Source organism: Rissa tridactyla, chromosome 13 (genome assembly GCF_028500815.1).
Source record: "Rissa tridactyla isolate bRisTri1 chromosome 13, bRisTri1.patW.cur.20221130, whole genome shotgun sequence".
Lineage (NCBI taxonomy): Eukaryota > Metazoa > Chordata > Aves > Charadriiformes > Laridae > Rissa > Rissa tridactyla.
In genome coordinates this window covers 9,457,293-9,473,119 of record NC_071478.1, presented here as the reverse complement: position 1 = coordinate 9,473,119, position 15,827 = coordinate 9,457,293, and the positions used below count along the sequence as shown (strand labels likewise).

Below are 15,827 nucleotides of genomic sequence, written 5' to 3'. Positions count from 1 at the left end.
GATTTCTTGATCAGCAGCCACTAACATTAGAGTCATTAGTCAGCCTGACACAGCCAAGCGCTGCACAGCTTTCCATTTTATCTTCCTCCAGCAGCACTGGTGCATTTCATTGTCGCATATGTTCTCACTTACTGCTTTAATATGCCATAGCTTGGTACCAGTAGGAAAGTGTATGTACACGCACTCTCAGCCACTCCACAAAGCACTTGTGTCTCACTCATAGATATAAATTAGCATCTGATATGCCCACGGTGAAGTGGTTTGTGCTGCCTGCGTTAGCTGGGAGCGTGTGCGCCCATCTCATGTGCAAGTCTGGCCCCGTGCTGGTCTGTCGTAGTGATGGTGATACAGCCATGTTGGGTCTTTGCTGTTCTAGGAAGAAATCTCTCTGTGTACCTGAGCTTAGGAAGGGGCTCATCTGTAAAGTCTTTCAGGATAAACCATGCGGTCGTGTAACAATAAAACTGGTGCCTGTATATTGATTATGGCCATCTTTTCAGTTGCTGCTCCACAGGAGCCTGTAGCAGAGCAGTTTCTTTTTCATTTGTCCAAGTTCTGACGTGTATCCTGCAGTCCAAAAAATATACTGCTGTGGGGCATCAGGGAGTTATTCTACATCGCTATCACCCTGCCTTTCCTTGCCGAGCTTTCTAGATTGCTTTTTTTCACATGCTATAGCTGTCCAAAGGGGTTAACAAACCTTCCCATCATTAAGCTTGTCAGTTTTTTTCCCGTAGCTCCCGAGCAGCAAATCTGTCCTTGAGTTCTGTTCTCACAGCCTGGTGTGACTCTTTCTTGCAGAAGACATGAGTTGTAATTAAAAAATAAATGCTTATGCAGGTACCATGCAGGTTTCCCCGCTTATCTGTCAGGCCAGGGGTGAGGTGCTGCTTAGGAACCTGAATCAAAGAAACATTCTGCCAGGAAAGATGGAAAACTCAAAGATACGGTGTGTGTGTCATTCGAATCTCTTTCTCTCTCTCTCCTTATCCCTGTATATATATGTTTATATATTTATTTATAGTTATATTTGTGTTTGTATTTATGTATTTGTGTGTCCTTGGTTGTAGGTCAGTTCTCCTGGAAATTAGACTTGTCGTACGCTCTGAAAACTGTTTCAGATGTGACCTGATTGCATGTATACTGATCTTAAGGCAGGGGGAGAATGATGCATAAGGGAAAGGAGACTTATCATATCACGTGCAATACGTCAGTCTAGTGCTCATCGCTTTCTCCTTCACATGTTCCTGATGAAGGCCCCAGGCAGCATCCTTTAGTTGTCTGTAAAGGGAAGGAGGGGGATGCACCTGGCTGAGAAATGTGTATCAGCGCCTGCTGGCGTGTTGCCGACAGAGCCGTGCTCCTGGAGATCTCACTGAAACGAAATTGTCGTGACTCAGACCTACAGCAAGGGGCTTTCATCTCTGGCCAACGTGTCCTCCGTTTCTGGTACCCCATCCCGTAGCAGGCACTGCCCTCTTCCACACAGTGCATCTCTTCCCTTCCCCAGTGCCGCCCGCACTGTACCTGCGGCCACAGCAGGCGGGGAGGGAGGGAGGGAGGGTTTACCACCATGACGTGCTGCTCGCTGCTTCCTCCCTTTCCCCAGAGTATTACCCCGAGTAATGTCTCTCTCATATCTCCCTCGCTACAGCCATGCCATCAAGTAATTTCCACAAATTGACTATGCTGTATCTTTCCCCCGTGCAGAATCAATACTATTCTACGCTCCATTTTAAGGTTTAGCTGCAAGAGCCATTTTGCTGTGTTTCCCACGTTATCCTTTGAGTGCTGCTGTTGATTATAATTAATGCTTATAACAGCCTCAGTTGTGTCAAAGAATATTCCACAGATCAATTAAGTTTCCCAACACCTTTGAGGTGTTGGTAAAAAATAGCACACCTCTAATTGCTATTTTGTGTTGCCTTCCTTCTAAAAATGTCACTGTTTTACTAGGAAGTCCATGACTTAAGGGAAAAGGTCCTTTTATATACAGCAGGTGTGGTTTAGGTTACTGTACTAAAAGTAGTAGATATGCGGGAGTTTTTCAGGTACTGGAAAAACGAATTATTCCAGCCAAGTGAGGGTCTCATGCTTTTTGGGGGGTCTCATGCTTTTTGCAGTTTTTTTAAAAAGTGTTTGCAATGTGTCAATGTAACGCTGTAGTCGGTATAAATTATCCACCTATATGCTTAAAGCAATTTGAGAATTGAATCTCAGGCTTTCAAGCTGCTGAAGCAGTTCTCAGACTTTTCCCCAGTGTTTTATGTGTGCTTCGCAGATGGCGAAACAGAGGCAGAAGGAAGTGACTCACTGAAGACCAGATGAATGACAGAGCTGGGAAGAGAGTCAGGGTCCCCCGGCTCGCAGCGCTGTTACCAGCTCACTGGGCCGTGCAATCGCATTACACTTAGTTTACAGTTGGGTCAGTCAAAGCACAGGGAAGTTAAGGGCCTGGGCTGGATGAGGACTGGATGCCCAAAACTCCGGTTGAACCTAATGGAAGAGTTGAACAAGCAGTATGCAGAAAAAAATCAACATCGTGCATCGTAGGCAAGTTCTTCCATCGCATCAGAATGCAGCCAGGGCAGAGCCACAGGCCGCTCCGTTCAGCTGGTGGGGCGGCAGCCGTGCCACTGTGCAGAAGAGCAGTGGCTGCAGGCAGCCAAATGCAGGTAGAGGAAGGCACTGACAGTGGCAATTTTTGACTGGCTTCTCTGAAAAGCTGGATGTGGTTCCTTCTGCCATTGCACTGCTGTTGTTGCTTGTTCCTAAAAACGTATTTTTTTCTAAATCAGCTATGAAGGCTTGTGGAGTCTGTATGTGAATCTATGTAATGAGAAGAAATAAAACCTAGAAGAGAGAGAGGGAGTTGCAGAGGCAGTCCTCAGTGGCATTCATCTGTGAGTGATAATTACGTAGTTGCATCTAAATGTTTTTCCCGCCCCCATTCAATTAACAAGCCAGTGTTTTAATGGACAGAGACGACAGCTGCAAAAATCCATCCCCCAGAGAAAAAGATTCGAGCACCTAAGAGCAGTCTGCAAAGCCGGGCGGTACCGTTCCTCATTAGGAAGGAAGGAGAAATGTCCTCATGGGAGCATCCTACGGCTGTAAGGAGCTGCCTCCAGGGGATTTGGCGGGGCAGGGCGGGGGGGGCGTGCCTGGAAAGGGAAGGAGTCTGAGCCCAAACTAGCAGCTCAGTTTTGCAAAGCAGTGATGCTCTCGCCTTCATCCAGTTAAGCCACCTGCGTTTAGTTTTAAATACATAAAAAGGAAAATGAAGAACGTGGAATGTGTTTCTTCCCCCCTCCTCCTTCCCTTTTTATCGTGGTTAACACTTAAGAAATACCTAATATTCTCTCAAAGGCTTATTTCATTTCAAAGCTCCTGAATTCCCTTTCCTTGGTCACGTCCGTCTTTTATTTCAGTTTCTAGACCAAATTTATTCCTCAGTAGCCTAAAATATGGTTTTCAGTGATAATAGGATGAGACGGTGGGATATATATAGGATATGTCTGGTCCTGTGTGCAGGAGAGCGCTCAGTCTTTCTAGGCAAGTCTGTCTTCAGGCATGGCTCTAGGAACTATAAGCAGGAAGGTACATTTTACCAAATAACTTGAATTTATAAATGCCATCCATCTTGTAAAGATCCTGGTGTACAAGTATATGCACCAACAGAAGGTGGATGTGTCCAGCCGGGAGTACCAAGGACCGTGTGTGGTTTTCATAGAGCTCTGAGACCACTTCTGACTAGCGACTGATTCAGCAGAAAGTTTTCACAAATCACAGCATCAAGCAGAGAAGTGCTGGAATTTTTTGTGCACGTGAAAGGGGGACTGTGGGGCGTGGGAGAGGTCCAAGCACTGAAGGTGCTGGTGGTGACCCTGCTGCAGTTTCTTTGTAGGGTTTGTGACATCTGGCCTCAGTTTCCTCCAGCCTTTTTGACTGAAGGGGCGCGGGGATCTGGCTGAGAGCCCCACTTCAGTCCAAAGTCGTCTGTGAAAGCCAGATGTTTGCCTTTGTAACCACCATTGAATCTTGTCCCCCCAGCTCGTGATCCAGGGAACGCATCTCACTCCGCAAGGGTGGAACATGGGAGTTAATCAAGCTATTTCAACTTCTTTGTCAGAAACAGTGCTGATCAAATGTGTTCCTATCAACAGCTGCCTTTTTCAATTACGCAGGGAAAACATGAGAGGGAGAGTGTGCACTGCAGTATACGCTTGTCATGATCTGAGAGCTTGCATTGGCTTTCAAACTGAGAAAAGGTGCAAGGGAGAGATGCTGAAGCAGTACCAGTAACGTGAGCGCGACAGCAGAGTCCATTACAGATAAGTAACAGCAGCGCTTCAGCAAATGAACCTTTTCAAGGGTACCAAATACTTCCTGCCGTAGGCTGCAATGTTCTGCAATGCTGGGTTATGCATTAGGCCCAGGAGCAAAGAATTGTTTTATCTAACCCTATCTTGGCTGTTTGTTTGAAGCTTTTTTAACCTCCTGCTGTAGAAACAGTGAACTGATGATGAGAAAAACGACCTGATGTGATAACACCGTTCTAGCAGCCACCTGCTGCTACTGGTGGGATCCACCAATACATGGGTGAAAAATGTGTTCATTTTCCCAGCCAGGGCAGTTTTTCACATGTGTATGAAGCTGCCTCATGATTATGTTTCTCAGATGTCATGGGCAAATACCTTGTGAATAGCTTTCTGTGCAAGTTGAAGAAATGTGCAGGTATCTGGGACAAGAGAGGCTTCACAGTGACAGTATAACATTAGTGCATGACAAGGGAGACTTCTTAAAATAGGTTTTAGACCTTTTCCATCATGTTTGTTTCTATAGGGCATTTTCATGGTGTATGTATAAGCTTGGGTGTTAGATAGAGCATTCTCTATTCTACTAGGAAATAGAAAATTGGCATAAATTAGAATTTTCCTGATGTCTTTTTACAATAGCACTGTTAGGAATAACGTCGTATCTGCCAGATGGTCCAAACTTGCCTCCCTTTCAATGGAAGAGGGAGCACAGCTCATCCTTCTAGGACAGCTCCAAAAGTGTTCAGTTTCTCAAATGAGTCTACAGTTTTTCTGATTCAGCAGCCTGCTCTGTTGGGATCTCATGAAAATGGGGGGGTCTGTCCACAGGGACCAGGCACATCCTGTAGCTCAGATTGCAGGATGACTCCCCATGATCTCGCAGTAGGCTCTATGCAACCTGCAGCCAAATTGCATGTCAAACACGGAGCTGCAGGCTCTTGTTGGTTTTCCACCTTAGTCAAGTTTACATTTTTAAATTATGCGCTATAGTAGCAAAACCTAGCTCCTACCTTGAATTTTAGAGGCAGTTGTTGTGACCAGTACAGAGATGCAGAGCAAGTCTGGATGAATGAAACTAGTACATGTCACTAGCTTGTATTGCATTGAAATAATGCTTGTGTTCGTATGGTAAATGATCTCAGAATTTGTTGTCATGTAGTGCTGCTCGGTGACAGCGTTCAGATTGCTTTGTAAAGGAGAGCAGAGCCATAGTTTTACACATAAAGAAACTGATGCTCAGAGAAGGGAAATGATTTATCTGAAATCACCCAGTTGGTCAGTGGCAGATCTGAGGGCAAAGTCTCTTCCTCTGAAAATTTTTCCTTTTCTAAAGACTGACCTCAGCAAACATAGAAATGTTAATCATGGAACAGCTTCACAAAGGCTGAAATTTATCTGCGGGAGCTGACTCCAGGAAGTCCCTTGCCAAACTTCACACCATGATTGACCTATGGCTCTTGACATGCAGTTACTTTGAATATGTGGGTAAAGGGAGTCCTCATTTCTGACAAAGCTGATGGGATTTCTTTGTGCATCTGTCTTTTTAAATAAAGTGTTTTCTGGTTCTTGTGCTACTCTGTATGGTGATGAACTTCAGCTCCAGCACAGAGGTGGTGTCCATAAAACAAAGGAAAACCAGCTGGATGCTTCACTTACATGCATGGAGTGCTTGACTTCACATCTTGTGTCTGTCTCACAGACAGCTGGTCCTAGTGTGTCTGGCAGTGTGCTAGTTACTTGGGTGGCACTGGTCCCACAAGGTCCTCTGTCCATTGGGGGGATGGCGTGCAATGCGATTGCACGCTAATAGATACATTTAAAATGTAAACTTGAAGACTAAGAACTGTTTTGTCTGTGTAAAATTGTTAGAAGGTGGGTTCTGTAGCAGCTAATAAATTACTTAATTTTTTACTTTAATCTCTCTGTGCAGGACACCAGCCATGATTGGATGCTCGTTTGTAGTGGACCGAGAGTATTTTGGTGAGATTGGCTTGCTTGACCCTGGTATGGAGGTCTATGGAGGAGAAAACATTGAATTGGGCATGAGGGTGAGTAACAAAGAAGAGAGTTTGTGCCATGTCCATTTGCAAAGAAAGACGGGGAGCCTGTGGCCCAACAGAATTGCTGTCTGACTGATAGGTCATTATGCTAAAGTAATTGATATTGCAATGCTATCTGGAACTGACAGTCCCAGTAAATGAATGTTTCTGGCCTTACTGGCCTTGAGAGAACTGAACAGTCAGAAATATGGTTTATTGTTTCATTCTGTCAGTGTCTGAACCCAGAGAGACAGATTTTCCCCTTTCCCACTAGCTCTGCTTGTGCAAACAGCTACACTAAGTCTTCATGTGCTCATTGCACTTCGATGATGTTGTATGCTTGTGCCTAGCTGATGCAGTACCAACAGAAAACTAAGGCCAGGCTGCCAGAAGTCACTTATAATGCTCTATGTACAACGCATGATGTGGTTTTTTAAAACTTTAAGGGTCCTCCGTATAGAATCAAAACTACAGGGTACAGGTATTTAATCCTGTCGGATAGGTCAGTGCAAAATGTGGACAGATGGCTTCGGGACAGCATCAGTCCACCCTGCGCTTCTAGACCTATAGGAGGTTTGGTACTTGTGATCCTTCGCCCTTGTTTTCAAGGTGGTGCTTGCCAGCAAGTCCTTCTGAAGTCCAAGGAACATGTCTTTGCTTAGCACTTGAAAATTAGGCCACTTAATGTTGCATGAACACAGTTTCCTCGTTATAACGCTGACTGTTTAATTATTTTCCCCTTACTCTTTATTCCCTGCTTCACAGTAACACGTCCCTGGTGCATGTAATGTGCTCATTAAGGCATATATTCTGCTCGTGGTGAAACATTGAACATCAAATTAGTCCATTCTTTATCTGACTCTTTTTTTCCAAAATGGCTACAAACTCCTTCACACCAGTGGGCTGAGGAAGAAGGTCATTACAGCAAGAGTTTATTTTCACGTATGGGTGTGTATTTATTATTCCAGCATCGCAAGAGGGAAAGGGTTTGTAATGGGACTGTGCTTATACTTTAAGGTTCAGAATTCACATAGGGGACAGAAAAACTGCTACCACAAATCATCCAATTTTCCTTAAGAGGGTCAGGCTATTACCAGGATTGTGTGAGCTTTCCTTTATCATTGTGCAGGGCTTTGAGCTGTTTGAAACTTTTTCCACATGGCTGCTCCCAGAATAGATTGAACGCTCTGGCAAAACTCTGGCGTAGCTGATGAATAAGCCTCCTAAGAAATCTGAAAGCTGTCACTATTCCTTAAACGAGAAGAACTTGCTGAGTACGATTAGGGCTCCTGGTAAACAGAGGCAAAGGTTTTAATAGGATTATGAAATGGCACTTGCTTGAAGAGACGAGGATTTCAAGTGAGCGAGGACAGGTTTTCAGGGGTAGGGAACCTGTTAAGGTCTGCAGAAACCTAGGATCTAGAAACCTGCTCTCGTTCTTTGGGTTTGGTTTGGGTTTTTTGTTTTGGGTTTTTTTGCCATACAAAGAATAATGAACCTTACTGTTTGAAAAAGGCTTTACAAAAGTACAGGAGTGAGTGAGTTTATTCTGAAGTAACTGTACGTCCACAGCATGGATCTGTTACTCTGTGTTTTCAGCCTGGATCTAGCATGGTAAGTAATAGAGAGTGTCTGCCTCCTAATTTGCAAGTCCTACGTGTGATCCCCTCCTGCGTGTCTTTCAGAGCTGTCAGAAACTAGCAGCATGAAAATGCACAGGAACCTTCTCCCTTCCCTCTAGGATATTTATAAAATCACTGTGAATTTATGAAGTTTTTTGGTTTGGGTTGTTTTTTATTTTTTAACTCCAGAATCTCAAAGTAAGTCGCAAAAATTCATTCCTTTCCCAAGGCCTGGTGCACTGACCCACGCGGGGATATTTGGCATATCCCCTATGCCTGCACAGAGGGATCACAGAACCACAGAATACGAGGTTGGACGGGACTTCAAGGATCATCTGGTCCAACCTTTCTTGGCAAAAGCACGGCCTAGACAAGACGGCCCAGCACCCTGTCCAGCTGGATCTTAAAAGTGTCCAATGTTGGGGAATCCAGCACTTCCCTGGGGAGATTATTCTGGCTGTTCTCACTGGGAAAGTGAGATAATGGCTGGCTGTTCTCACTGGGAAAAATTTTCCTTGTGTCCGATCAGAATCTCCCCAGGAGTAACTTGTACGCATTACCCCTCATCTTTTCCGTGTAACTTCTTGTAAAAAGGGAGAGACGCTTTCAATACTGGAACATAAGGTCTCCCCTAAGCCGTCTTTTCTCAAGGCTGAACAAAGACAATTCTCTCAGCCTTTCCTCACATGGCAGGCTTCCCAGTCCTTTGATCATCTTGGTGGCCCTTCTCTGGACTCTCTCCAGCCTGTCCACATCTTTTTTGCATAGCAGGGATCAAAACTGAACGCAGTGTTCCAGGTGTGGCCTGACAAGCGCCGAGTGGAGTGGGATAATGACTTCTTTGTCTCTGACGGTGATGCCCTTGTTGATGCAACCCAGCATCCCGTTGGCTTCCTTTGCTGCAGCAGCACACTGTTCGCTCATGTTGAGCTTGTTGTCCACCAGGACTCTCAGGTCGCTTTAAGTTTCCCCAGGTGCAAGACCTTCCTTACACTTGTCCTTGTTGAACTTTATAAGGTTCTTGTTAGCCCACTCTTCCAGCCTCTCCAGGTCTTCCTGCAGGCTGTCTCTCCCTTCCGAAGTGTCCACTTCCCTGCTCAGTTTGGTGTCATCAGCAAACTTTGTCAGGCTACACTTGATTCCATCATCCAGATCACTTAAGAAGATACTAAACAGTGTTGGGCCCATTTGTCGATCCCTGGGGGCCCCCACTTGTGACAGGTTGACAGTTTGAAAAGGAGCTATTGACCACGACCCTCCAGGTGCAGCCTGTCAAAAGCCTGTTGCCCATGTGTGACTTTGCCTGTGTGGAGCAAGGAAAGACAGAAAAGGGAATGAAAGAATGAATGAATGAATGAGTAAAGAGCAAGAAATAGTACAATAATAAATAATAAAATGGTAGGGAAGTGGTGGCACACGTTTGGCTGAAAACAGTCCCTATTTAAAATAGCTGTAACAATAATCCTTTAAACTTTTTTGCAAACTATTATCATGTTACTGCTAAAAGAAAAGGGATTAGGCTTCGAGTGTCTGAATTAGATTACATTGTACCTAATGAACCCTCATTTAAATCGTTTTATTAAAGGGAAATAGGGAAAGACAGTGAAACTAATGAGCTGATTTGGGAGGATACTGTTTGATAACCCAGCTAATCCCCCTTAAATCTATTGTTTATTAAAAAATTATCATCTTGGGTATTCTACTATTGGCTTTCCCCTTTTCTGAATTCCATAAATGGAAATATTTAAATAATTAGCCTAAGTGAATTTCTGTACTGAGTAAGCAGTGCATAAAGTGATGGGGCTACCACATCTGTTGAAAGTATTTAGGGATCTGCAGCTCTTTTTTTAACTCGTATTATTTTTTGTGTAAACTTCATATTGGTTGGAGCTGTGACACTCTCCTTAATGGGTTAGCTTTGCAGTGAAGCCAATGTCTTTTTGCCAAGCTAGAGAGATTCTGGTTTGTTTGAGAAAAAGCACCAGCTGTTCTGGGAAATAAAAGGGAGGGGGACATGATTGCAGGATTGTGACAGTAAGGACACTTACATAATGTCATCTTGTACTATATTTTTCAAAGATGACAGTTTCACCGCAAGATGGATAAATACAGGACTGAATTCTGTTATGGACAAATGGTGCTATTCTCTTCATGTTCACCAACCAGCTACTGAAGCTGATGGGAATTTGTAAGCACCTAAAAACTGATTTTGGCCAGGAATTTACAAAGGCAAATCGTGGCCAACTCCTATGTGGACGAGGTGCCTTCGTAAGCACGAGCAACTTGGCTTGTTAGCTGCATTCAGGCGAGCACCACACCACTGCTCTGCCTCCTTCCATCCGCCTGGATCCAGCGAGCGGTCGGTAGCCCTGTTTTCATTTCAGCTGCTGTTCAGCTGTCCTCTTCCCAACCTGGAGGCAGAGATAAAGAAAAACAACGGTACTTTCTCCTGCAGCAAAGCTGTGGATGTGTCTGTGCCCGAAGAAGACACCCTAAACTCAGCATAGATCATGTTCATCTTTGCTGCTCCGGGACATCAAATAGTCTCTCTGACCTGTAGTACAAACAGTCGTCCCAATAGTAAGAGAAATTCAAGGAATGCTTAAATGTAGAGGAAGACAGTGATCCCTGTAAGAGAGGGTCACAAATTATGACTCTGTAAGAAACTGCATGGTTTGCAAGGATCAGGTAAGTTCCCTTTGTAGTGGGAGCTACAGACACAATTATTTAGAGAGGAATCATATAAACATTAAAAGCCGAGTTTATGATTTGACCTAATATGAGCAGTTTATGATGCATCTTTTTATAGTGAGTCATTAATCATTGCATTAAGGATCTCTCTCTTCCTCTGGTGCTCCAGTGATAAGGTGAATGAATTGCTGTTCTTTTTATTTTGTACCCATCAACTGTAATAGTGGGTGGGAAGAGATCAAGCATTTATTTTAAAGGAGTCTCTAGTACAAATTAAATTCTGCTTCCACCATTAAGAATCCAAACAAATTAAATAAAAAATATGTTGCCACATTCACAACTGAAAGCAAAACTTTTTCTCTTTTATGGCCAGCATCAACTGGACATACTACTTTATTCTCAATAACTGTGATATACCTCCAAGGGGAGAATCTCCACCAGTTGATGAATTCTTAGAGGTTCTAACTCAGAGATTTGAAAAAAACCCAAAAAACGAGCAAACACTACCCACCGCCCCCAAGCTAATGACTTACCCAGTTTGAGATATATTAAAGAAACCTACTGTTTTAAGAGGTCCTGGCCAGAGAAATCAATGAGAGATGTCCCTAGGTAGCAGTGTGACAAATTAACTCTATGGTGACTTCAAGTGATGGCTTAGTTCTCCAGCAGAGTTTAGCTGGATGCTTAAGATTAGTTGTGACCTCGTGTCCTCGTGCAGATGTGTCACAGGTAATTTTGGCCAGTTTTGGCTGCTGACAATGGCACGGTCCTGGGAACACACAATCCATTAGGATCAAAAAGAATTGTCTGAAAGCAGGATAAAAGCTCAGATCATCTGCGCGCTCTGCTGTTGTGATTGCATTGCTAATGGTGGCCGAGCTCCCAGCTGAAACCAAGCACGGGTTATGTATGTAGGGATGCAGTCCCACCTCGGGGCTTCGCAGAAATACTGTGTGTACTGTAAAAAAATCGTGATGCAGATTCACTGAAATCTCTTCACGAGGAAATAAAGCTCGTTGCCTAACAGATTTTCATACACAAGCAAACCATTATACTCTCCAAACTTACGCTATATGGCCCGGCTTTACTTTCTTTAAAAACAGGTGAACTACATTTTCTCTGAACAGAAATGCTAATGGAAGATTGTTGAGTAGTGAATTCTTGACCTGATTTTATTACCCTCAGCTAAGGAGATTTAGATTCCTTTGAGCAGTCGGTGTTTTAAACGCAGATTCTAGGCTGGTGTGCTGTAATAAAAATGCCACAAGGTTTATGTATGGCAAACGTTAATTCTGAATTCTGGACGATGCTTTTTACCCTGTGTGATTCATGGGGCCAGGGCCCTCGTCTTAGAGGTAAGATATAAATAGGAACCCCATTCAGCAGAGTTTCTCAAAATTTTATCAGTTTACATGCTGTGGTAAAATACAAGTGAAAGTTGTACAAAAATACAGGTTAATCAAAATGTCTTATTTCAGTAAATCCAAAAATACTTCATTTTTATTTTGACCTTTCCCAAGCTGTAATATATAGTATAAAATAATTCTGTTTCAAATGAAAAGTTTTTTAAAAGAGCCTTTCAGGTTGAAGACATTTAATCATTTAAATGATTTTAACAAAAATTCATAATTGCTGGCATCTGAAAATGTAGTGCACTCTGTCCTTAGACATGCCTATTCACATTGGATTGTGATAAATCAGCATTTTCAGGATGAAGTTAAATGCTATTTAAATGTTTCTGAACAGTTCTACGCTGAACTCTGCACTGCCTAAGCAAAATCCTAATAAGTGATGTAATCTACTGTTATTGGAAGTTACTCTGTTGCATTTATTGCAAAGATCGCTGTGATAAATTTCCTAGGTCTCGCTCTCCAGATAAGCCATGTAAGTAAAGGTGTCCTCTTTTCCATCTCCAGTTTAATTTAGCATTTTTATGGGCATTTCCTAAGGTAAAAGAATGTTAAACTTGTAAAGTCAGGCATTAAGAAATCATGAAAGGATTGAATTCATGGTGCCTGGATTACATTAAGTCGCAGCTCCTTTCCCCTCGTCAAAATAGGGATTGGAATAGTCTGTTCTATGGTGATGTGCATATATGACGAGCCAGGTCCTCTACCCGTATAAACGTTCAGCGTCTTTTCATTCCACTGGAGTTTCATTGATTCAAACAGGATGAGATTAGGCTTGACATTTGTATAGAGCAATAATGCATTCTGTCTGGAAAAGGAGACAGACTTAGTTGTAAGTGAAGACACTCGTGCAGGCATTAAATCCCAGGCTGCTGAACCCTGGAGTGTCTGAAGTCGCCATGGATCACCCCCATTGCCAAAGTGCACAACTGCCAGTCCCAATGGGCGACGCGGGGCGACGACTCTCTTAACAGCTTGGAGAAAGCTGTTAGCAGCCCTGGTTGCTCCAGTCCTGGCTCTGTGGTTGTATCCTCTCAGTAACTGGTGCTCGTGAGCCTGGGCAGTGACCCACAGAGATGCAGCGCTGTCAGCAAACGAGAAAACCATGAAAGAGCAGATGAAGAGGACAGGCTGAATCCCAGTGTCGCCAGCGCCTGGTGCCAGGGTTTCGAATGTCTGACATCAGCCACCTTTCAAACCAGAGGATTTTACGTGTAAAGGGTCTTCCACACAAGAAAGAGAGGAATGTGAAAACAGCATTAAGCAAAGCCAAACAGTTAAAGATGGCCCTTGGCCTCTTCCGACTAAGAGTACTTGCGTTTTTCTCCTACCAGGTCATTTATATAGTCTTAATTGTACTCTAAATGAGATGCACAATCTTGTTTCTGGGGGGAGAATCCAACTCCCTACCTGTCTGCAATTTCTTTGAACCACAGTATCCTTTTTTTTAATTTTTGTTTACTTTTTTCTTTTTTTTCTTTTTATTAAATTGAAGATAACTGTAACCTCGAATGGAAAACAATGTTTTCAGCAGAACATAGCGCAATGGTGCTTTAGCGTGAAATTGCCAGCGAACTACAGGACTAGAGCTTGTGAGTACCATTAAAAACACTGTCTAAAGTGGGAGCATTGGAAATAGCTCAGAAAAGAGCATCTGGCCATTTGGCTTCAATATCACATCATGCTCCATCGAGTGTAACATTTTATGTTACAAACTCTTTCGTGTACTAGGACATTATAAAAGCACAAGGCTGGAAATTTCAGAGAGATCAACAGTGAAAGAACTGAGGAAAGAAAATGCTTCCTTAGTCTTTGCTGCTTTCTTCTCAGCCGCCTTCCTGCAGGTTTAATCTAAATCTGACACAGGTTCCTCTGGAGTGGCAAGTGTGAACTGAATGAGAGAGGAAAAATGCAGAGAAGTTGAGCGTGCTAATTGTGTTGAGATTGAAATAGCTTTCACTTGCCTAATGACGAGACTGAACCAAAAGCACAGAGATGAGCTACAGCTGGTCAGAAACTTTCTGATACAACATATTTTCTATTGCAAAATAACAGCTCATCCAGAACTCCAAATGTTCTGTGGAACTCTAAATTTTGATGCTGATTACTGAAAGCCTGGCTCGGGCTGTTGCCTACCCAGAGGTGCCCAGCTGTCAGTCCTTAGCTGGGTGCCCAGTACACCTGGCAGAAGGTTTCTTTGAGGTTTTTGGAACCATTTTGAATCTCTTTCAGAACTCTTAAAAAAATAAATAAATTATATATATATAGATATGTGGAAAACATCTTTCCACTTGAAAAAAGAAATGCAAAAGTGTTTCAGGATACCAGCTGTTCCTAGATCAGGGAGATGCCTGTTTTCTAACTGACCTTTTGATTAGTTCCCCAGGTGATTCTTGTACTTCCAGGGATGAGAGGTTTAATCTGACCCTCTAGGAAGCACAGAGGGCTTTTAGGAGGACTCTCTTAGCCTGAGCTTCTGCAGTTGAAGCAAAGCCTTGGTTTGGGCTGGTGTCCTGTGTGAAGGTCCCTGACCCAGAGGAGCAGCCGGGGGGTGTGAGGCCCACAGCCCAAATGGCATCTGGCCAGCTCTGATGTGTGGTTGTCTTGCTGGAAGGGTTTCCCAGGCACCATCCTCCAGGCAAACCATCTCACTTGGGAAAATGTACTTCAGCCGTAGAGGTGAGCTGTCGGGTTTATAGGACTATCCAGTGTTGAGGGCAGTGTCTGGAGGTGGGATTGTAGGTATTGAAATATATAACTTGTCAACTGTCGCTGAGGTGTTACCCTTGTAGGAAATTCAAGTCACCGTTATTTATGATGTTAAACAGAGGAGTATAAATCCTTACCACTGGTGAGTGAAAGCGTTTTTGTTATGTGAGTATGAAGAAGACTGAGCTGATCTTTGAGGGGTTGTGTGTTTGGAGGGGGGAAGTGATGTGGGGTTTAGGTTTGTTTGGTTTTGTTTTAATTCTGCCTGGAAAACTTTGGGAGGTAAGATGACATTTTTTACTGTGTCTTTTGCAGTCTGCTAAAGAAATGTCTACCTGACTTATAATTACCCTTGCAATAGCGTTGCCTGAAGAGAACAAAGCATGTTGAGCTGACCTGTGTGACAGACACCTCTGAGCTGAGGAGCAGGAGCGGGGAAGGAATAATGCATGTACCTGTGCTGTTGAATAAAAGTTCACTCCTTGGGGCCAAAAAATTATATCATCATCTGCATTGTGTTTTAATACACAGAAAAAAGCAATTTAACACTGTAAAAATAAACAAACTGCCTTCTTGTTGAAGGCAGCAGCAGATTAGCCACCAATGAGAAACTTTAAATGCAAGTCTTCTATAAATTTGGGTTTAATGGCCTGCGTAGTGCAATGGGAATATTCACAGCAAAGGAGCCCCTGGGCAGGGCGGCTGTGTTGTACAGCAGGTCAAGCACTTGACTGGGGAATAATCACCAGCTGCATGATCTTGAGGAGCCGGTTTCCTACCCTTCCTCTCCAGTTTGCCCATCTGCAAATGGCAATGATAATAATCACTGTATAGTGGGCAAAACAGAACAGGGAACGGTAACATTTTCATCTCTGCAGTGGCAGAAAATGTCCTCTGAAAGGGGTACGGATGAGGTCGTCCTGTTTGTTTTGCGGTTAAGATTTCAGAAAGGCACTGTGGGCCAGGCACCTTGCAGGAACGTGGCAGGGAGAGACAGTTTCTCGCCCAGAGAGCTTGCAGACGAACGAGACCCGGCAC

The 15,827-nt window shown here is 43.6% G+C and overlaps 1 protein-coding gene across 2 annotated transcripts in view; it reads left to right on the top strand.

The window, feature by feature from the left end:
• The window catches only part of GALNT9 (polypeptide N-acetylgalactosaminyltransferase 9), a 213,507-nt gene that overhangs the window by 131,961 nt on the left and 65,719 nt on the right, over nt 1-15,827 (top strand). For both annotated transcript variants that reach the window (XM_054219677.1, XM_054219675.1), the window contains one exon: nt 6,250-6,367. In XM_054219677.1, the coding sequence (XP_054075652.1) occupies nt 6,250-6,367 (118 nt within the window). The remainder of the gene's footprint in view (nt 1-6,249; nt 6,368-15,827) is intronic.